This window comes from Physella acuta, unplaced genomic scaffold, assembly GCF_028476545.2.
Source record: "Physella acuta isolate Inbredline_101_S28 unplaced genomic scaffold, ASM2847654v3 ptg001320l, whole genome shotgun sequence".
Lineage (NCBI taxonomy): Eukaryota > Metazoa > Mollusca > Gastropoda > Physidae > Physella > Physella acuta.
The window spans coordinates 59,599-83,041 of NW_026732835.1; the positions used below are offsets into that span (position 1 = coordinate 59,599).

At 32.7% G+C, this 23,443-nt stretch overlaps 1 protein-coding gene across 3 annotated transcripts; it reads right to left on the reverse strand.

Annotated features, from left to right (window-relative positions):
- Positions 1 to 31: 31 nt before the first annotated feature.
- On the reverse strand, positions 32 to 22,474 carry LOC131958353 (ubiquitin carboxyl-terminal hydrolase 32). Of its 3 annotated transcripts, none has more exons than XM_059323342.1 (35): positions 22,296 to 22,474; positions 20,265 to 20,392; positions 19,727 to 19,832; positions 19,249 to 19,367; positions 18,414 to 18,573; positions 18,085 to 18,216; positions 17,876 to 17,983; positions 17,480 to 17,595; positions 16,701 to 16,775; positions 16,436 to 16,519; positions 15,170 to 15,231; positions 14,733 to 14,838; positions 14,268 to 14,383; positions 14,001 to 14,148; positions 13,321 to 13,461; positions 12,829 to 12,967; positions 12,279 to 12,436; positions 12,020 to 12,101; positions 11,828 to 11,902; positions 11,552 to 11,690; positions 10,670 to 10,775; positions 10,169 to 10,342; positions 9,814 to 9,988; positions 9,508 to 9,659; positions 9,014 to 9,182; positions 8,622 to 8,788; positions 8,195 to 8,385; positions 8,015 to 8,101; positions 7,657 to 7,777; positions 7,037 to 7,228; positions 6,519 to 6,914; positions 6,065 to 6,170; positions 5,347 to 5,414; positions 4,824 to 4,916; positions 32 to 4,618 (listed from the first exon to the last, which is right to left on the reverse strand). In XM_059323342.1, the coding sequence occupies exons 1-35, from the start codon at positions 22,351 to 22,353 to the stop codon at positions 4,448 to 4,450; spliced, it is 4,620 nt and encodes a 1,539-aa protein (XP_059179325.1). In that variant the 5' UTR covers positions 22,354 to 22,474; the 3' UTR covers positions 32 to 4,447. The 3 variants fall into 3 exon arrangements, with proteins under 3 accessions (XP_059179325.1, XP_059179324.1, XP_059179326.1); XM_059323341.1 differs by having other exon boundaries at positions 16,701 to 16,778; XM_059323343.1 differs by lacking the exon at positions 16,701 to 16,775.
- Between the last annotated feature and the right edge of the window lie 969 nt (positions 22,475 to 23,443).

Sequence of the window (23,443 nt, forward strand, 5' to 3'; positions counted from 1 at the left end):
AGTTTACATAAAGCAATTAAAACATTTGAGTCATGATTGGAGATTTATTTGATGAAATGTGCACACATTATAAAACAAATCTACACAACTGTTTTCTTATGAAGAATTAATTAGTACGTAAAAATGGCATCACAGACTGCATATCAAGAAAAAATTTGTTAACATAGTTGAAACGGAAAGCTTAACATAGTTTCAACATTTTATACATCAATCTATATGGTTTACCTAGTCATAAAATCCATAGAAAGCACATACAAATGTTATTGGGCTGCATGAAAATCTTTAACTGACAAAAAAAAAGGCTTGAAAAGTTTGAAGCTTGATCAGCTTATTTTATTTTTTAAAGAAGTAATGTAAATTTTTTTGATTGTTGAAAATAAAAGATGCTAGTCTATACGCTGGCCCTACAATCATGTGAAAGCATATCTAGCTAAAAGACTCGAGACTTCATTAGAAATGGTGTAGGTGCACCACAACAATTTTCATTTTAAAAAGAAAAGGTTTCTCTGCACTATGGGAGACAACTCCATTAGTAAAGGAGCAGCTAATGAAAAGCAGGAAATTCTCAGTGACCTTACCAGCTCTATCTCTGTGGAATCATAACAATTATCACATTTAAATGTCTACTATCCCATCATTTAAAGCTAGAGTAGATTCACAAAATTTACAATATTAAAAAGAAAAACAATATTCTATTTATATATACAAAAATATAAAGATATGAAGCATTCTGTTGATGTAAATAGAATATTTAGACATTTGAAAGAACCATGTCAAATTATATTTTTCTACTACTAAAAGAAAGCGAATTCTAACTATACCATTGGACAGTTATTAAAAATCATGTGTATTTTGATGCACTTAAACCAAAATGTATAAATAAATAATAAAATTTAAACCATTGTTTAAGAAAAAATAATTGAGAAAAAAAATGGGGTTAAAAATAATAAGCTATCTAAATATCTATTTCTTACTAGATTAATTTCCTATACCAAAAGAGCCGACGGAACTGGTAAGCTGGAAAATTTCTTGATCTTGATACACATGAAAATCACTAAATGAAAGGATCATCTAATTTTTTCAGAGAAAGATTAAATAGCTAATCTATATTCTTTTATATAATTATAATTGTCTTATGATATTTAAAAAACTTTTAATATCAAAACTCATTCAAGTATTTTTGTATTACTTTATGGGAAAGCTTCAATTAATTTAGATCTATATTTTAAAAATGATTTATGAATATAAAAGCTTTTTTAACTTTTGTACAACAGACTACTGCAAACTGAAAATTTAAAAGGGACAACCAAATTCTTGTTAACTTTTAGCAAAACCTATGGTTATTTAAAGAACAAAAAAAAACTAGGGTTTTCAAAACTCTTCATTAACATTTGAATATTTTTAAATGGTATAAATACATAGAAAACCTGAAAAAATAATGTAAACTCATAAAAAAACCATAAAAAAAAACCAACAGAAGTTTAACAAAGCCAACAATGCCTAGATGGTATAGCACCAACAAAAATCACAATCTTTCCATTGATTTTAGAATTAAAATTTTAATAATTTAAAATGTGTCTTAAAGTGTTTTACACTTGTGTTTGGAACTGAATTAACATAATTAAAGAGGACCATTAACAAAACCAGGTCCAATACACCAATTATGTCATAATTACATGTTTTATGGGTTATGATATAAATACATACACATCATAAATCAGCTGACATAAACATAACATTATGTTATGCTAAAAAAAATAATGAAATAAATAACAGCAAATGAAATGGTTTTTAAGGCTTTATAGTCAGCAAAACATAGTAGAAAACATTAGACAAATAGTATTTTAATAGTATATACTGCTATTGGCACAACTATTCATAAAAATAATCATTTAAAATAAATAAATCATTCCCAATATTTTAATGAACCATTTTCCAAAGTAAACCCTTCTATCATGTTTGCTAACATGATCCCGCAAATAATAAATAAGGATTCTAAAGTAACCCATCTCATAAAGTTATGGTCATTCATAACTGACATGTGCTTTATACAATATAATTGTACTTATACTATGATGTGAAAACTAAATCAGTACAACAGATACAAATTTAACTAAATAGTTGCATTAAACTTATATTATTTAACTTATATTATTTAAATTATATTTTTAACTGCTATCATCTACCATGCTGCTAATTATTCTGATAAATACTTTTAGTTGAATAACAGTTGTCTTAATATTCTTGAAGTTTAAAAAAATATTAATGCTTTGTAAATAAAACAAAAGTCAACTTATTTCACTAAAGCTGCTAGCTCTTCCTACGAATAGATTGCATAATTTAAAAAACCAAAAAAATAACAAAAGTGGCACATGGTAAATGGATTAATTCGATGTAAAAATAAATAAATAAATGGACAAATTAAAACTATAGCAAAAGATACATTTCTTAGGCATCTGTGTTCCTTAACATTTTCTACTACAAATAATTAAATAATTAAAATCTAGTATCAAATCATAAAGGAAACAATTGTAAAGGTATAAAAGTGAAACAAATGAAGCAGCCGAAGGACAAAACAAAAATTCTGGATAGTTACAGAGCAGCAGATATGAGCAAATTTAATTTTTGATTTTATGCATCAATGAACCTGACTATTAGCCACTTCTCATAAACCCCAAGTTTTGAAAACCATCTATACAATCATATTTCCAATGCATTGGAACATCAAGAAATGCTCAAATCAGACAAGTTTAACAATTGCTTCTCCACAATTATACATCTTGTTTCTATTATTAGATCTTTAAATTTATAAAATGGCTACAAAGCTAAGGAATAAATAAAATATCCAAAAAGGTAACTGTCATGTTCTATGAAACATTTTGATTGTCCATGCTTAATAATATAATATATAAAATATAAATGTACATGGTTAAAAAAATGAAAAACATTTTTCACCAGTATTAGCTACATTTGGTGTTGTAGACTGCCGATGGAAATCTATTCTTCTGGAGTTGGAAACTGAAAGTAATAGTAAATGGTACTCTTTTCTTCTAGAAACTGAAAGTAGTAAATGGTAATCTTCTCTTCTAGAGTTAGAAATTGAAAAGCTGTTTTCTTGGTGATGCCAAAGTTAGTGTGCAAACAAGTCTCAATACAAAGGTTAAACTAGCTGTTTTAACTAAAACACCATAAAACACCCAACAAACTGAAGATTCCCTCTCTGGAATAATTATTTATAAATTATTATAACTATTTATAAACCTTTTTTAAAATTTCATTCTGTAATAATTTAATTACAGAAAACAATATTCTTTTAAATATAAATATAAAAACAGAACTAATAACTTGGTTATTTTATATTTACAATTCAATTGACACAATTTTTGTGTCTGTAAGGTAAGGGGTAAAATGTGTCTGACCTATTTAGTCTGTCACATAGAACTCCCCTCCACCCCCATTCACTAAACTGGCAATTATGCAAAACTACAAATAGCTAAGTTTATTGTAATTCTGGATGCCAAGTACCACAAAACATTCACAGCCAGAACTGGTATCACAAAACTTCAGCGAAACAAAACGGCTAAATAGTCTTCAGTATTTGTCAAACATTTGTATCCATGTATGTTAACTCTTACACTGCTGTACAACAGACTACTGGCACAATGAGAGGGAAACAGAATTTGAAATTATTTTCTTTCATTGCCAGAAAAATATACAAGTAAATATCTTTCAAAAAAATACAACTACATTTCCCAGGATCCAGTTTGATGAAACAAAACAATTATTTCCATAAACATCCGCGCTTGCTATGTCAAGTCATGCTGGGATACTGAGCCATTAGCTCAGGCACATTTGGATACTATTGAGCAGACGTCACATGATAGAGATGAGAGATGATCAAACTAATTCACTGAGAAAATAATGGATTGTGGGAAAAGAAATAAGATTGCACAGACCCATAAATACTGACTGTCAAGGATGATAACTCTGTCCTCAGCACAAACATACTGCAACACTTGCTCCCATTGGTTGAGAAATATTGTGGCCATGACCATCATTGACTGGAATGTTGTAGGGACAAACTGTTTTCTTTTTAAGAACCCATTTAAGGCCATGATTACAATGGAATATCCAGGCGAATTAGTTTTTTTTAAGTACATTTTTCGGAATTCACAAAAAAATTTATTACTCTGTTGATTTTTCTTCCTTGAAATTCTTCAAATTATCAAGCCACATTCTCAAGCAGAAAACAATTTGCAAGAGAAAAACTTTTAACATAAAAAAATCAAATTTTCTTCAAAATTTGAAAGTAATAAATCTATTTTGTGAGTTGAAAACAAAGCACTTTATACTTGAAAATAAATTATGTTAAAAATGTGGGCCTTTGAAACAGAGATACAGCGTGACTTAAAGAATGCTTTGATAAATACACTGGTTACACAAAGTTTTACTGTAGTATACACATTTTCTTGAAATCCGATTCAAACTCGTCATCAATTTCTGAAGTATCCGGCTCTCGTCCAGTTGTATCTGGCATAAAAGGACTAAAATCCACATTCTCTCGCTGGTAAAATAAAATGTAGGCAGAATTTTTGTCCAGCTGATGTTCAGGGACTTCCTGTCAACAATACAAATTTATTTTTAATTGTTTCATGAGTTTTGCATTTTAAAATGTATTTTAATTGTTTCATGATTTTTGCATTCTATTTTTTAATCAGCATACTATTTTTCTAGTTCAGTTTGTAGTCAGAATTGTGATCAAGTTGTCTACTAACATTTAAGAATGAGACCTGTGACATAAAAAAAAAACCCATGTTATTTACCTTACAACTGCTATCATTATAACAAAACCAGCGATCCTTTTCATTTTTTGCATAAGCAACGTAGTGCCCCCCTCCAAGTATACCTGTGTGACACTGCAACAGATTTTTAAACTCGTTAACACAGTATAGAGTGACTCAATAGTACACTATAAAGATGAGTGACTCAATAGTACAGTATAAAGATGAGTGACTCAATAGTACAGTATTAAGAAGAGTGACTCAATAGTACAGTATAAAGATGAGCGACTCAATAGTTGGCCCTACAGTATAAAGATGAATGATTCAATAGTTCAGTATAAAGATGAGTGATTCAATAGTTCATTATAAAGATGAGTAATTCAATAGTTCATTATAAAGATGAGTGATTCAATAGTACAGTATAAAGATGAGTGACACAATAGTACAGTATAAAGATGAGTGATTCAATAGTACAGTATAAAGATGAGTGACTAAATAACACAATATAATGAAGAGTGTGGAAATATGAAGCATTAAACTGGCGCAGATGTCCTAGATGACTTACAGACATGGCGTACAAGTTGTATCGAACGTTTGTATAATCTTCCTTGTCAAATTCTTTTAATCTGGCATCTGAAATAGCAATTTTTTTTTCTGTGTTAAAATCTTAGAAGGCATAGAAGAAACAGGTTTAAAACCACAGAGGTATTTTAGGAGAGATTGAGTTTTTACTGTATTAAAAATATATTTAACAATGAAGAATAAGTTTGGTTAAAAAAAAAACACATGAAATAACAAGATGTATGGGGTCGGCGTGGTCGAGTCGGTAAAGCTCATGGTTGCTAAACCGAAAAGTCTCGAGTTCGAACCCTCGGGCAGATGAGGCTCGTTAGCTGGGGACAGCCACTCTTCTAGGAGAGACAACTCCAAAATTAAACAACTGCTGCCTTGTAGTTTGTTCTTGGTTGGACAAAGGCTATGGAAGCAAATCCAAAAAGAAAAGCAGGCTGAAATCGGAGTCAATGGCCTCAATGGCGCAAAACCAGTTGACACGTAACGCTTAATTGTGTTGGAGGCGTGGTCAAGTCGGCAAAAAGCTCATCGTTGATACATTCGAACAGTCTCGAGTTCAAACCCACTGGCAGATAAATCTCGATCCCCTTCAACACTAATAATTAAGAACGAAGAAGAGAAGAAGAAGAAGACAAGATGTATGGAATAGAGAGCAGTGTTCAACAGAGAGTAGTGTTCAAATAGAAACTTTGCAAAGGTTGTAAACTCACCAATGGCGTGGGATATTATGCCAGTTTTGGAAGAACCATTAGCTGTGGATTTGATTGATAGCACGCCTGGCTTGAGGAGAGACTGTGACACATGCTGGTTTTGATTCTGAGAAAAAAATTTTTTTTTTTCAAATGACTTTTCTCTACTTTCACAGGAGAAGTAAATAACTTTAAAGAACATAAGTAAGTTAAGCTACAGAATGAAATAAATGAATAAGATCTGATGAAGAAGTGGATTAAAAAAAATGAAACTGGTCTACAATATAAATCAGTCAACAAGATTGGAGTAAAAAAAAAAAAAGAGTATAAATAAAAAAAAAAATCAGTAAATTAAATTAGGCTATGAAATGAAATATATTTAATCAATAAGATTAGTTTAAAAGAAGAATAGTAAAAATATACAATTAAACGATGCTTGAAAATGTAACATAAGGTAAGAGTTTGACGTGCTCACATGAATGTAATTGCTGGTGTCAGGTGGAATGGCAGTGACGAGACCTGAGATAGGCACTGAAAGACTACTGTTGACCGAATCTAAATTGGAAGAGGCGGAGCTTCTGGTCCCCAACCGTACAGGCGGGCTGGAGGTGCTGGACCCGTAGTGGTTGGCAAGGATGTTGCTGCTGATGGTGTCCCCGCACCCGTTCCCATCAGGCGGATCTTGAGGTGTGACGTCATTATCCGCCGTGTTGTTATGGCCTCCTTTATTGTGGTCAGTGTTTGTGGTGTCCACAGGCTCGCGGCTTGCCAGATAGGCTTTAGGGTCGAAGCCCACCAGCGGGAAGTTGACTATCTTGTGTGATTTGACCCAGCGCCCGTTTAAAAATTGAAATCTTTTAAGGTTTATAATCTGTTGAAAGAGAACCAGCTTTTTGATTTCTTAATATTAATAGTAGGATTTTAAAGTATTTATTAATATTTTAAAAATACTATAAAATCTTGAGTAAAAAGAAAATTAGGGGAATAAATTACCAGTATAGGAGGTAGCCTCCAGATATCCAGTTTTTTTGCTGCAAGACAATGTTTTTTACATTTTGAGCAATAGTAGAGTTCATCTTCGTCTAACTCCTCCCACTTGGTGAATGCTTGTAGACAAGTGTCAAGGTCAATGGGTTCAGTTTGTTTTAGTCTGGAATATGCCACACTTGTGTGTTCTTCATAAAACTGGAAGGAAATAAAGGGGACACAATTTTAAAATCTTATTCAAATGGGAGTTATTTTAATATGCCTAACACAGTGGTTCTTAACCTTTTTGGAGGTAACAAACCCCACAAGTTTCATGTGCGCATTCACCAAATCCTTCTTAATAGTTCTATTGTCCGCATGGACAAAATCCGATCATGAATCATAGGAGATGGGTGAGTGTCTTGACCCACACTGAACCCCTAAGACTGACATGTTGATAGAACTCGGGTTAAGAATCACTGGCCTAACATTAAAATAAATATTTATGAATCTTTTTTATCTAATGTAATTAAGTTTAGCTTAATTTCTTAGGATTATCTATAAGGGAAGATAATCACTACACTCTACTCTATTTATGTTTTTCAAGGGTTAGCAGTGAAAGTGTAAGATAAAAATATTGCTTTGACCTTTTCCTGTGTGGTTTGGTAGCGTAAATGCAGGGCAGTGGCCTCCCAGTCTATTGCCAGAAAAGCGCTTCCCTTGCCATACAATTCAGTGTTACATTCCACTCGACAACCCCGACAAAATCTGGAACAATAAACAGTTTTTAGATCTAATTCTGAGTGATTTATTCTTAAGCGCTTAAAGAAAAGCAACCATTTAAATTTTGTATGCTTACATGCAAGTCTTAGCAATTTATTTTTTTTGTCTTCAGAGTAAAAGTCTCAACAATTTGTTTTAGATTTCTTTGTAGCTTTTACGTGACATCAATGCTTTAAAGTGTTAGAAACTTGTGACATTTACACTTGAATAAAAAAATCCTACCTGTACCAAGGACATTTGTAACATAAAAAACCATCTTTCTGCACCTCCTTCAGCATAAAAGGATATTCATAGCCAAGGCTGTCATCACTAAAAAAAATAAAAAAATAAATAAATGGTCTGATGGCTCACATACTATGATGAACAGCTGAACATTTTTTATACTTTAAAGCTAGGCCTTACCAGTCTTGCGCATGATTGGTCACTTTTAATTCTGATGGCGGCAATGGACTAACGAGCCTTGCAATTTGGTTCCAGACAAACTGATACAGCTCTTGATTGGTTGTGTTCTCAGACCTCGGGATAATGATGGGCGTGCCGAACAAGCTCGGCCGAGATTTTTGAGAGGACATAAAGTAAACATCCATCAGGTTCTGAGAAAATTTTAAAAAAGGGTCTGATCAAATTGAGAATATCTTGATAATCAGAAATAATTTTACATAAATGCCCATTAAAAATACAACAAGACAATAAACCAATCAATTTACAGTAATGAATATAATAACCAAGTTTTAGGTAACCAACAGAATTAAGAAGAATCTGAGAGAAATGTAAGTTAAAATGTCTTATATTGCATCAACTTTGGCAATACTATTGGTTAGCGACATACCATCTTTCTATGCAGCCCTATAACGAAGTTTTCAAATCTTTCAGCAGAACGGTCTAGGCTGTTGGTGTTAGCTATACTAACATTGCTGGGACTGCGAGAGTGACATGGGGACTTGGACATTTGTACAGGCTGGCCATTCAGTTTTGGACTATTTTGTGGCAGGACACCTTAAATAAAAAAAAATAAACAATCAAACATGTGCACTTAAATGTTGTAAACTTAAAATAAAAGACAACATATTATAGGCAAATCTCAACTTTAGAAAAAAAAAAAAACAACCTTACTTTAAACAGCAATTATATCTGGCAAATCTAAACTAAAAGCAAATCAAAGCTCACGTTTAACAGCATTTATATCTGGCAAGTGTAAGCTAAAAACCAATCAAACGTTACCTTTAACAGCAATCCTATCTGGCAAGTCTAAACTCTCCCTGCTGCCAGATTGAGAGTTCTCCTCTTCCTCCGTCATCTGTGGGATTAGCGGGGGAGGGGGGAGTTGGTACAAGAAAAGAGAGCAGGGGATGAGGTGGCTGCGAATTTTCTGGTCATCTTGTGGGAGGGACTGTGGATGGAGAAGACATTGCTAATAATAACTGGAACAGCACATGGTGGAACAAAAACATTATGTGAATAAAAATGTGGATTAAACAAATATGATTGATACATCATTACTTTATAAATTGTATACAATGGAACTTTATGATAAAAAATGCTTGTTTAATTAAATCTGATTCTGTATTAAATATAACCAGACAATCAGACACCAAATATGTAACAATCTTTTTCCACACAAAAAAAGGTACAGTCTACTTTGATTACTAATTAAACAATACTTCTTCAAACAAATTAAAAATAGTAGAATAAAATGCTTGATTGAAGACACTAACCTTGACATTAGGTCCATTGACCTCTACAATTAAGAGCTCCCCGGGTGGAATGTTGGACAAGTAGCTGACCTCTCGTTTCAAACTTTTGTATTTCTCATCCATGTTCAGCCGTAATCCATATTTGACAGGGACAGAGCCATCCAATTTTTGAACTAAATATAGTTACATTTTTATAGTATAAAATCAAAATTAAGAATATGTAATTCTTTTATAAGACTAAGATTATTAGAAAAAATTCAATGATTTTGTAATGAATCTTATTAAGAATAATTTATAAAAGATACCAAGTATGTTAAAGAGACTGACCTATGACCTCTATGTGTATACAACTGTCCATCGGTAAGGGTAGAGAAAGGTGAGAGTATGGGTCAAACCTGACGCTGACATGCTCACACTCCTTACACATGACCTGGGACTTGAGGATCCCATGAAATAAATCTACAATGATGGACTGATTCCGCAGTAAATGGTTTTCCCAGGCCTAGATAAAATAAACAGTATAGAAAAAAGATTTATTTTTTTTAATCAATGTCTGCACATAATAAAATGGAGTATTTAAAAAAAAAAGTATGTTTAGGTAACTTAACAGTATACATTTTTTTACGATATTATAAAAAAAAAAATCAAAATAAGTGAATTAATTTTTTTTGTCCATTATTACCTCCCTTGCCACCTCCCTGTCCGGCCTGCCATCACTGTCTTTGAGCTCAACATAAGGCTTGTGGTGGACTCTGTTCAGATCCTCGTGGAGTCCATCCAATAGGAAACTCAGCAGCTCTTGAGAATCATGCTGCTGGAAGCCATTGAACCTTGGAGCATATTTACCTATTGTCCACTGAAAAGGGGAGATACAAATAAATTCAAATTTAAACAATGGGTTGCTTGTCAGGTCTAAATAGCCTTGGTTGGAATTGTGTAAAAAAACAACTAATGTAAGTGTGCTATTCTGATTAAAGCATGTTTTGTAAGGTAAAATTTCTGCACAATAAGAATTAATAATAGAAACTGAAGGAGGAATAACTAGCAGCACATATATCTGAGAAGCAAACTGAGAAAATTACTCTAATTTAAGTTGTTTATTGTGTTATTTATTGAAAAAAAAAGAAATGATTTTTTGAACAAGTTCTATGGTTACAGAAAGTGCTATTTCATTTGAACTCACTCTGAGTTTAAGAGGTGCTACAGTCTTGGATGTTCCGCTCCAGAGATCTTTGATTAGCTCCCCATATCTTTGAGCTATATGACCTTTCATTCCCAGCGGATTATCTCTAAAAATGAAAAAAGAAAATATATAGTTTATTTTTCAACGTATAAGATGACTTTTTAAACTAAGGAATATGTCTAAAGTTGGGTAGCTTCTCTAAAGGCTGGAATATAGCATACATCATTATTTCAATTGGGGAAATAGGGCTGGTAAGTAGGTCACCATCCAGTTCTACAGCTCAATAAAACCTGCATGAGCCATTGAACTGGTTGGTGACCTACTTACCAGCCCTAATGGGGCTATCTTATATGCCAGTCATTTTAAACTCCAAAAAATACAGAAGTTAAATACACTGGGTTATCAACTTGAGTACAGTAATATTTAAATCCTGTATCAGGTTGTCAGGTAATGTTTAGGGTAAAAGACAAGAGTACAGTAATATTTAAATCCTGTATCAGGTAGTCAGGTAATATTTGGGGTAAAAGACAAGAGTACAGTAATATTTAAATCCTGTATCAGGTAGTCAGGTAATGTTTGGGGTAAAAGACAAGAGTACAGTAATATTTAAATCCTGTATCAGGTAATGTTTGGGGTAAAAGACAAGAGTACAGTAATATTTAAATCCTGTATCAGGTAATGTTTGGGGTAAAAGACAAGAGTACAGTAATATTTAAATCCTGTATCAGGTAATGTTTGGGGTAAAAGACAAGAGTACAGTAATATTTAAATCCTGTATCAGGTAGTCAGGTAATATTTGGGGTAAAAGACAAGAGTACAGTAATATTTAAATCCTGTATCAGGTAGTCAGGTAATGTTTGGGGTAAAAGACCCACCACCCACCTGTTGAGCTCAAACAGGTGCAGGTTGCCAGCAAAGTAGTGAGTGAGTGGCCAGGTGTTGGACACACACTGGAGGGCTGCATTCATAAAACATGTGTTGCCAAGATTGTTCAGTCCTGTAGCTCCTTTCTCAGTTGGAACTGCAACAAGAATAGACAAATCTGTTCAAAAGTCAGTGTACATGATTTACCTCCCCAATGTCAGCACAATGGTTTACTTCCCCTTAAGAATTAATTAAGGTATGAGATAGTTTTATAAATTGCAATACGTGACTAACCATCATCCTTTTTCAATGTTTTGTTTTTTGCAAGCTGCGACATCTCTTCAGGCCAAGTTAGGTCCTTATTACGAACTGCAAAATATAAACCCCACATTAAATTAAACAATGTTTACCTAAACTAATTAGCTTAAATTTTTAAAAATTTAAATTTTTAGTGTAGAAAAACTAAATTTACGAATCATGACCAACCTTCCAGTAAAATTTGTTGATTATCTTCTATCTCATTGTCTTCAACTGTGCGATCATCATCGTCCAGTGGTGTGATATGTTGCTGAAATACAGTTTTGTTATATGTTGCTGAAATACAGTTTTGTTATATTATATGGTGCTGAAATACAGTTTTGTTATATTATATGGTGCTGAAATACAGTTTTGTTATGGTTGTCATTTAGGACAATAACACAACACAATAAACTTTGCTAGGATCTTTCTTCATCCATCTACTTACGTCATCTTTAGGGTTTATTTTCCACAAGCGAAAGTCTTCCCTATAAAATCTCAGCTTGTTACATAGAAATTCATAGATCTGCGCCATGGTGTGCTTGCGACTAAAGGAGGCTGTGTGCGCATGGTAGCGCCGGGGTTGTGCTGGGTTGGCTGTCAGACCTAGGATTAGGAAGTTGTAGGCCAAGATGTTACTACAGGTCAACAAAATATAAAATTGTAATCTATCTGTTGTATTGAGATTTCTTATACTTGTTTGGATTATTACTTCTGTATTTCATGTACTTTATTGTTCTTTCTTAAGTTTGTACAGTTAGGTCATCATCATTTCCCGTTCATGCCCAAGACACAGGTGGCAGATGAAGTAGAGTTAATTTACTTTAGAGACCTCAGCATATTAAGGGATAATGTCGTCAGCACTATGCCCAAAGTTCAGGTATTTTAATACAAACAGCAACATGTGTAGTACAAACATAACAGGCAATAGTCATCTAGAGAAACCTTAGCATCATTGAAACAAACATTACAGTCAATAGCCATCTAAACAAACATACTCATCCCTGCTGCTACCATCCCTGTGAAAATTGTTGCCGGGGGCGGCCTCTGGCTGGGGGTCTGGTGCCGAAGGATCCGAACACAAATAGGGTAGAGCTCCAGGTCAGGGGTGTTGCCAGATTTAGATGTGTTGATCACCTGCAACAGGAGGACACCAGGCCATAAACATCAGTGACTGTCATGTCACGTATTTTTAAATAATTAACTTACACAATTTTACAGAACCAAAAAAAAAGTTCTAATAAAAATACAAGTTGGGCAATTACATATTCATTATCCTACTAAAATTTTTCTACAGTGTCACCGTAAAGTTTATAATAGTTTATGAATAATGGTGTTAGGGTGAAAACAGTTATATTACGACGTTGACATTTTTTTTACAGGTATTAAAAATAATTTGTTAAGAGCTTTTTTAATAGCACTTAAAGAATGAAGCTACTGTTGAAATGTACAGTAGACATAGGTACAATGCCAGTACAGTGTGTACTTACTGTCCTTGGTAAGGCGGGTGACCCACCATACCAGGTGGTCAGTGCTCTCCAGATGCATTCTGGGACTATTTCAAAATCTTTTCCTCTGGTTAACAAAACATCCCGCCTCAGTCTCCCGCCTTCATTGGTCATTGATATGTACTGGAGGATAAATAGTTTACACTAGTGTTAGCAATACAGAGAGCACACAAACAGAAACTAGAATCAATTGAGTGAAAGTATTATAGTAATTAGAGTTTTAGTATTAGACTAAATCTAATTTATAAAAAAATTAATCTTACATTTACTTTTGGCACACTATTATAACATGCTATAAATAATAACACATGGAGAATAGCCAAACTTAAGAAGTGAAGGTTTAACTTTCATCTGAACAAAACTAGGAGGGAATATTTTTTAAATCTTGAGACACTGGGATAAACACATAGAGAATAACCAAACTTAACAAAGTGGCAAGATTTGACTTCTAGACAAAACTAATGGGAGGGAATATTTTTAAAAATCTTTTGGCACAGGGATAAACAGTTCACCAAAAGGAAACAATCAGTGACCATAATGTTTTTTGAAGTTTAAAAGCAGGACTTAGAACATGTGAAACACTAGATGGTGTAAAAAAGTACAAGGCCTGGTAACAGTAGAATAAAACTTTATGATGGAAGAAGTAACAAAGGAGCTGAAACCTTAGTTGGGTTGATGAGCAGGCTGTTGTTGTTTATAGCAGGAGGTTTGCTTGTAGTTAACGCCAACATTTTTCTGGAAGCTTTAGGTGAGGCCTGGGCTCGGTGGGTGGGGGTAGAGTCAGGTGGTATCAGAGAGGTGGCCGTTGACCTGTAATGGATGACATTTTGTTAGCAAGTCAAAGACAAAATTCGTTTTATTATCTCCTTTCTCATTTAAACAGGTAAAGTGCTAATCACTTGAACATATAAAAAAAATGAATAGAGTACCGATATGTCTGGTTGATGTTGTCTGGTCCGACCATTAGCACACAGTCATCATCCCATGCTATTGACTGTTGCTGCTTACTCTTGGACACCCGCTGCTGTCTACTCATAGGGTCCATCTAGTACAGGGGGAGATCAATATACATTTTGTCAATGAATGACATACAACTAAGCTAGCTTATTGACAAAGCAGTGTTAAATGATTTATTCATAAAATTGTGATGTTATTCATTGACAGGAAAGAAAAATAAATGTTTTATTAGACTATCTTTCACTGCATTTGTATGAATGAAATGAACTAGAAAAAAGAAATAACACTGGTCAAACGCCTCTTAAGTAGACAATATAACCACACAACCTTATTTTTTTAAATTTAGTTGCAGATTATAATTGAACCCCAAAACCTTTCAGGAAAAAAATAGTTCCAACCACTGGTATATCCCTAGTGCGTATAAGTAGTAGGCTAACCTCAGCATTGACGTAGTCCAGCCAAACATTCCACCACTGCATGTTGACCAGGTACCAGATCTGGCCCACCTCTAAAGGGTTTCGGCTCTCTCTCTCTAGCCAGTGTCTGAAACAACAAGTGTTTCATTGACTTCAACTTAAGAATAAATATTTTATTTATAATGAAATACATTTTAATGCATCTTAAATACATTTCTTGGACAAATAATAATGAAAAATTATCTTTTGTGAAAATATGAACTAACTTTACTGTGAAATTTAATACAAAAAAATTTTTGTTGACACAAATTTTGTCTGTCACTAAAAGCATAGGACATCACATTTTAAACTGAAGACTTTATAACAATGCTGCCATCAAGAAGAATTGTATGAATGAAATGTTCAATAATGGAAAACAAACAAGAACTTATTGAGCAATGAACCATGTTTTTACATACTGGATAATCCTTCCTTCCTCTTCTTTGGTCTGTGGGTACAGGCCTAACACAATGTGGCATATCTGAAGATATTACAGAAGGCATCAGCACTTTTTAATACTGAGTGGAGCATCATGATAATAAACATAAATAATATTTAAAATGTACATCTTTATACAGAAAATTTAGCCCTAAATATATATTCTCATTTAACATACAAACATTTGACGTGCCACAGAAGTTTGCATGTAGATTAAAGAAAATTATTACTATAAGCCCCCCCCCCCCCCCCTATGATTCTTGTAATAAAAAACTGATTGTCCTTCTAAATGTACCAGGCTTTATTTATATTAGTTCAATTAATCTATGCCAGAGTGTCAACTCTTTATTCGTGGCCACATTAAAAAAGAATACCAATTAACAGAATAACTCTTTATAGATATACAAAGTATTCATCTCAGTCATAAAAAAAATTTGAAATAGAAACTATGGCACACTAATTAATGACTATGCGATACAGCAAACATTTTACAGCAAACATTTTAAAAATACGTATCAATTTTTTAAAGTTAGGTAAAAAAATGAAACAATTTTAACAGGTAAAGATAATTTGCTTATAAACTAGGACAAGTTATCTAGGTTTTAAAGTCCTGCATAAAAATGGGCAGGAATAGCCAATAGTTCTGGACAAACTAAACCATTTGTAGTAGGTCAATTGCTATTGGTATTACACTGTGTAAAATTTAAAGTTAAGTGATGTGGATTGAAAGGAGAAACTATCCATTGGCAGATCTAAAACAAGTAAAACAATGGGCTGTGGGTAAATATAAATTTTAAAAAATAATCAATGATATCAAATTGAAAATATAATTAACTTAGTTAAATATCAGTCTAATGATGTGTGTTTATAAGTGTATTTTGGTGCAAATGGATGTTGGTGCGAGAGATATAATGAATGCATGGATTGATAAAAGGCAGTGAAATTTTGCGATAGAAACTGGTTGTTATGGTATGCAAGCTAGGGAGTTTAGGCTAGGTACTGAATGTGAGAGGTCCTCCGTGTGATGTTGAAATCAAGGATAGTTGTATGTGGATTTAGAATGAGTACAGTAGTTGAATAAATAGTGAGATAGAAAATAATAGGCATTGTGTCAAGTTATTATTGCTTGTATCATTGTGATGTGACTGATCATAAAACTGGTATTCTTAAAATAGTAGTGGATTGCGTTAAGCTCGACCCTCTCTACAGCAAACCTTACAATCAGCATGTAATAAAAAATCCATTACCTCACTAAGGAGCTCTAAAAAGTCTGAGGTCAGCTGATTGTTGACTGTCCACAACAAATAATCCTCCAGAGTCAAAGATCCTTCCTGCAAAGCAAACAATTTTTCTACTGCAATAATCTTAAAAAAAAAAAAAAAAAACAATAACAGGGAATGGAACCGAACAAAAGTAAAATCTGAAAACCCAGTGAAACAAACATTTGATGATGAAACTAAGGAGCCTGCACTACTGTGGTAAAGAACTGCACAGAGTAATGCGAAAGCTTACCTTGTTCAGGTCATAACTAGAGAGAATTTCTTTGGCAACTACAGAAGGTTCAAGAGGAGGTAAGTCTTGAGCTTCCTGCTCAAATAGACAAACACATCTTTATTTTCACCTCAATGAAACTTATCCTTCTAGCAGGCTAAAGCTACAGAAATTCATATATGACCAGGGTGTGGCCAGCAGACCAAAACTTGGGTTGACAATGTGGTTGATAATTTTTTTTTAACCCAGCCAGTAAAAAAATTGACTAGCATGCCAGTCAAACAAAGACAAACTTGGGTTGACAATGTGGTTGATAATTTTTTTTAACCCAGCCAGTTAAAAAAAATTTACTAGCGTGCCAGTCAAAGACAAACCACTTGCGTCATCAACCACTAATTACAGAATCTCATCATTATTCCACCCATCAAGAACGAGGTGTGTACCCAAAAGACCTGGTCAATTCAATAAGATAAAAAAAAACAGGAAAGGCAAGTCTGAAAGGTGTATGTCAAGTAAAATTAAGAGCCTTTATGAACCTGATGGTCCATGAGGCAGGTGAAGTAGAGTTCACCCATTTCGGTGACCTCGAGATAATCTGGTCAGCACTATGCCCAGCAACCTTTACTTTCTTTTGCATGATTGCGGTACCCATCAGAGCTGAGTCAACTCAGTGACGTTTTACTGACACAACTACAGGATTCAAACTCAAGACTTTCGGGTTAGCAGCCATGTGCTCTATCATCCGACCATGCCATTCCCATGTAGGTGTGTAACAGCCATCAACACACTGAATCACTTACCAGAGAAGCCTTGGAGTGATACACTTCTCTTACTACATTCAAGGCTTCCAGCATGGCAGTCACTTCATGCTCGTTCAGCCTGGAGTCGTGATCCAAGTCAAACACTTTAAAACAAACTGAAAACAAAGTTTACAATTTATACACTGAATTATATTCAACTAAAAAAAAAATTGCTCAGTAATACAATTTTTAAAAAGGTAAATAGAATGTTTATTATAGAGAAAAAAGATACATTTTAAAAACATTAAATAAAATTTTGAAATAAAAAATATTAAATAAAAATAATACAATTTTTAAAAAAGGTAAATAGAATGTTTAGTATAAAGAAAAAAGATACATTTTAAAAACATTAAATAAAATTTAATAAGAAATAAACAAAAAAAGAGAATGGCTTACATTTCTGTCTTTCTAATGTGGGACCTCGACAACACGCAGAAATGCCACAAGCCATTTCTTTAAAGTCTATGTGACTATCACAATTTTCATCAAATGCCAAAAACAGCGCTGTAAAAAGACAGAGTCAATTGTAAATAGTAACGTTTTTCATTAAAATATTTTATTTTCAAAGCAAAAGAAATTAAAAAAAAATAATCCCAAATCCTTACAATGACAAAGTTTCTCTGGTAAGGGCGGACAGACTTGAGACTTGAACAAATCTTGGTCGAACCGTCCAGACTTTGATAATGCTTTGAGGGTCCAGTAGCGTTTTTCCAGCTCCAGAATTTCTCTTTCTTCCACTGTGAAAACAAACAACTCGTATGCAAATTCTATCAAACAAACATGAAGGAATTCTCTTTGTTTCAATGAGACTGTATCCAAAAAAAAAAAAAAAAAAAATATGAAATACTTATTCTTAAAATGATAATTACTTTCTTTCTCTATTATAACAATAAGATATTGTAAAAAAGAAAATATATTAATTCTCTATTCTCACAATGAGTGACCCCGGCAAGAGTCTGGTAAAATGTGGGCGTGTCATGTTCCCCTGACAAAGATAAGCTTGCTGATTCCAAAAGTAGCCATTTGCTTATTATTGTTGCGTCTGGATGTCCTTTCAACCAATATGAAAACTGCTCATACGATACTTGATCAGACTGAAAAAATAAATTTAAAATAATCATTAACTGCAATGATAATAAAATAAAGGGATTCAAAATCTTTGTCAATCTTTTTAAACACAACAAGAAATTTTATACTATATACATTTATACTTAATACAAATATTGCTAACATGATTAATAAAGTATTTTCTGTAAAATAAAAAACAAACATCTTAATAAAATTTTATGTAATTATGTAGCATTGGTAGCTTTAGCTGTTTACAGTCATATGAATATCAATTAAGCTCTAACAGCTCCTTATACATGCAGTGCAAGTTTTGTCAAAAAATTCCTGTCCTAAAAATGACCATAGTTTTCTAATGTTTTGTTATCATTCTTTGAGCATACTACATACTAAAACCACTATAACTAGGCAAATGTATATAAGGCAATAGGTAAATAGGCTTTTCTAGAATGTATGTTGTCACATTAAGGACATCAGTTCAGTATTATAGAATTCCCTGAAAATTTAAATTGACTTAATCCTTTCACCTGTTCATTGATAACAGCTCTTAAATTGTTTATTTATATATATAAATAAAAAAGCAAAAGATTGAAGGAGAAATTATGGTGGTGAATTTGTGGAAATAGAAGTCAGATTTATCAACAAGTATTTGTGTGGCACCATAAAAAACCCAAAGGTTAAGACAATAAATAAAAACAAAATACCTCTTTAAACAGATTAGATAATGCTGGAGACACCTGGCCTTCTGTCTCAATGACACGTTTATCCATTTCATCCTTCTGTACATAGGTACATGAGTCGTCGCAGTACATGGCAAAGATCACTGGATAAATATGTAAACAACTTATAATGATGCTAGTCATAAATACAACATGGATTTATTTATGCAGAAAGTTATTTATAATAGAATCAAGTAAAGTGCAACATCTAATTTATTTCAAAAGTATAATTTAGGAGATATTACTTGATATTAATAATATGAAAATCTAGTTAATTTTTTTTTATTTTAATGCTTATAATATATAATATATATATATATATATATATATATATATATATATATATATATATATATATATATATATATATAATCCTAAGGAAAATAAAATGGTAAAATTGATCTAAAACACAATAAAAACTTATTTCTAATGAGACATACAAGCTTAATAATGTGGATCTTACATTTCATTTTCTCCTCTCTGGTACCTTTGGTTAGAATAACCAGACCACACAGCAGATCTTTGTAACTCAAGCCCTTGGATGTCCCACCATAGCCTCTGTAGATTAGCTGGAACAAATTCAAATAGAAAGTAGTTATTATGTCATCACTAAATACTTTGAAAGTGACTGCCCTTTAGCTGAACCAAATAAGGTTATCAGTATACTTCTCACAATCAAGTTCAAGGTCAATAGCTGAAGAGCAGTGAGTTCAGACACAGGTTGTTTGAAAAATAAAACAACAACCAAGAATGGTAATAAGAGAAATAGAAGAAACAAGCTAGTGTTACACAACTGTATTATACAGTAAACAAGTATATGCATTACTAGATCATGCTGTCCCATATTTTAGTACTAAATTAGATTTATAGTAGACTTAGACATGACCTCAGAATATTTTGACATCAGTAATTAAAAATAAAAACTCCCCAGAACCAGCCACAAGTGTATATGAGAAGAAAAACTGTTAGTTTCTCATAAGCTTTCTGACTATATCTATTACCTGGGCTATATTCATCGGGACACCTTCCCACAAAACTTCTCTTACAAACACAGTGTCAGACATGGTTGAGTTGACAGCTGTCACTCTGCGAAAAGCTTCCCTTAGTCTGGCACTTTCTGAGTCACTCACTGAAAGGTTAGAGAAGAAATATAATTATAACACTTCAATCTATTAGTTTATGAGTCCAAGCTTTCACTTCGATCTATTAGTTTATAAGTTAGAGAAATAAATCAAACATATTGCCACATAAAAAATGCACCAGCAGATGTATTTTGCAAGTTTATAAACACAACCATTTAAACTAATGTGAAAACTGTATTTTTTTAATAGAACAGTATCTTCCTCAACAGGAATTGCTTGCACTTCTAAGGAGACTATAGTGCCAACACATGTGCTGCATAAATTAGAGGCTGAGTGCTTACCTGTGAAAATTTATTCTGGTTTAGTGCTAACCCACCCCAAATAATTCTAGATTCAAACTTCCAGTGATCTCCTAAATTTCTAATTACAACAGGCAATTACAAAATATTGGCTTGGTCCTAATCATCACTAAGATATTCTAATAAAAGATCTAGCTTCATCCAAACTAAAAAGTATTCCTTAAGATATGAATTTTTCTTCTCGCACAATAGACTCATTCATAACTAATTCACTACACTATATCAACATTAGGCAGAAGTATAAATAATGTAGATTAATTTAATAAAATAGACTTGTTACAATTGCATATTTGTTATCAGAAGTAAAAGTAGTAAAATTTAAACAAGTAGGCCTTGATCATGTTTTTTGTTTCAGTTTCCATGTAGTAATAAAAAACAAATAAACAAATGATTATGTTTCTTGGATTCAAGAAATGTGACAGCATTTTATTTTGCAGAAAGGAAATGGGGGGGGGGGGGGGGGGTGTGTTAACTTTGTCATGTGTGACAATAAGGGTTGGGTGAGGGTGTATCAAATCAGCAAAAAATGGTGTGATGCTATTTAATTTTATTTTTATATTTATAAAGACGTCCCCCAAAATAGTAAATAGAAGTCCTAAATACAAGAATGTCTCATGATGATAAATGGCGCAAAACCATATTAACAACAACAATGGGAGCTTCTGGTTTTAGACTGGCATTCATCCATAGAGGGTATCTTCAATGGGATAAATCTGATAACTCGAGTACCATTACAGCTAGGTTGATGAAATTTCAAATATAAGTATTATATCAAAATCGTAGATCCGTAACAACTTTTGAGCAATTTCCAATAAAAGATCCAAATTATCTACCTTCTATCAAATTTTGAGTAATTTCTCAAAAAATGCATGTAAATTTATAAAGTACTAATAATACTCCGCACTATAATGCACAGTTTATTTGGCGTTCACTTGGTGTGCAATACTTTTTTCTATGAGATTTTATTCTATTTTAAAAAGTTTAAGTATTTAACATGGATTAAAAATAAATTATGTCTATATCCCGAGTTCCCATCCCCTGTTGTTTTATATAAGAATATTCGAGAAAGTTTACGGGAGATCACTCCCGGTTTATTTTACATTACTAACCACTGCAGATTTTACGCACCTAAAATCATTAAAAAAATAAAAATAGGTTCTTTGCATTATTATTATTTAAATAATTCACACTAAACACTGTTGATACACTACAGCTTTAAAATTTAAAACCAATTAATCAATTAGGCCCCTAGATCTAGAAATAAATTGTAAAACATTTACAGTTTACAGTGACACCTTGGCTAAGGAAATTTTCTTTGCTTTTTTGTGTGGCATTACTAGATTTAGATCTAGAGATCTAATTCACAGAGATACCCAGTTCCAAAATATTATTTTAAAAGACAGGAGATTAGTGAATCACTGAAAAATACTGAATATGAATGAATATTTGAATACGAATAGTGAATAGGAGATTCTGATCCAGATTGAGGAGGAGCGATAAGCCTGAAAAGCCGAAGTCTGAAAAAATATTAAAAATAGGCCTAACTGACGAAACAACTGAAACATGAATATTAATATAGCTATTGGCTAACCTCGCCGTGATGCATCTTCAAAAGATATCACGGATAATTTAGAGTCTTTGGCACCCATTTTGCGCGCAATAGAACGTTTCTAATTCACACGATAAATGTCAGGAAATCGAATCAAAGTTAGTGTTTACATATTTTCTAATGAAAACATTTCCCTATCCACCATCTTTAATCACGCGCTGTAGACTGAGAATGTACGAGATTTGAAAATATTTTTTTTTAATGCATAGACCGCTAGAATATAAAGTGTTCCAAATGCATCAGTAAATATAGATTAAATTATAGACTCTAATTACGATGATAGCTATATGTAATGGGACGAACTGGTACAGATAAAAAAGTTTCTTCAATCGGTACTTATAGAATTGCTGCATTCACACATTTATATTATGGGTATTGTAATATTGGTGATCGAAACCTCACATAGCCTACTAATCCTAATCATATATCGCCGTTTTAGTGCTAGAGTTAACCAGACTGGGCGTAAGCATTCTTTTAAATATAAAATATGTTAAACTATCCAAAAAAGGTATATAAAAATAAAGCCAATGGGAGTCGAATTTCAGACAATACAAATTAAGATTTCTCTCATGATCTATATTAATATAGTCTTGCTGACGACAGTAAAACAAACAGCTAGGCCCTATTTATTATTACATTCACTTTTGAAGGCTTACACATTTAAGAAAAGCTAATAAAAGTTAACAAAAGCGACATGAACGTACTTTAAACATTAACAAAGAAACAACTGTATATGGTCATCCATGAATGACAATTTAGATGAGTTTAAAAAAAAAGCCCCTACCCCCTCAGCTCCACACAGTGTTTCTTTCCAGGTACCGCCCCAAAGCAAAAATATATAAATAAAAAAGCAAATAAATAACTATAGAAATTGAAGAAGCCTTGGTCACAAAAATATAAGACAACAACGTAAGTCACCCCATTTCAATATTTCAATAAATAATGAGTTGTTACCCTTTTATTATGGGAGACAAACAATCTATGTTGATTTACACGGAAATATTAATTGAGTTGTTTCCCCTAGAGCAGAAATCTCTATTTCATAATGAAAATTTTAGATTATTTTAAAGATATAGTAGTTATAATTTTAAAAGTATTTTAAAGTATTTAAACTTGGTTTTCCTTCCAGC

Excerpts from the sequence above, each read along its gene's own strand:
- LOC131958353 (XM_059323341.1), bottom strand. The coding sequence starts at position 22,353 with ATGGGTGCCAAAGACTCTAAATTATCCGTGATATCTTTTGAAGATGCA. Across the intron at positions 8,102-8,194 it reads ACCAATCATGCGCAAGACTG|TGATGACAGCCTTGGCTATG; the intron begins GTAAGGCCTAGC and ends TATTTTTTTTAG. Across the intron at positions 5,415-6,064 it reads CATAATATCCCACGCCATTG|ATGCCAGATTAAAAGAATTT; the intron begins GTGAGTTTACAA and ends TTGCTATTTCAG.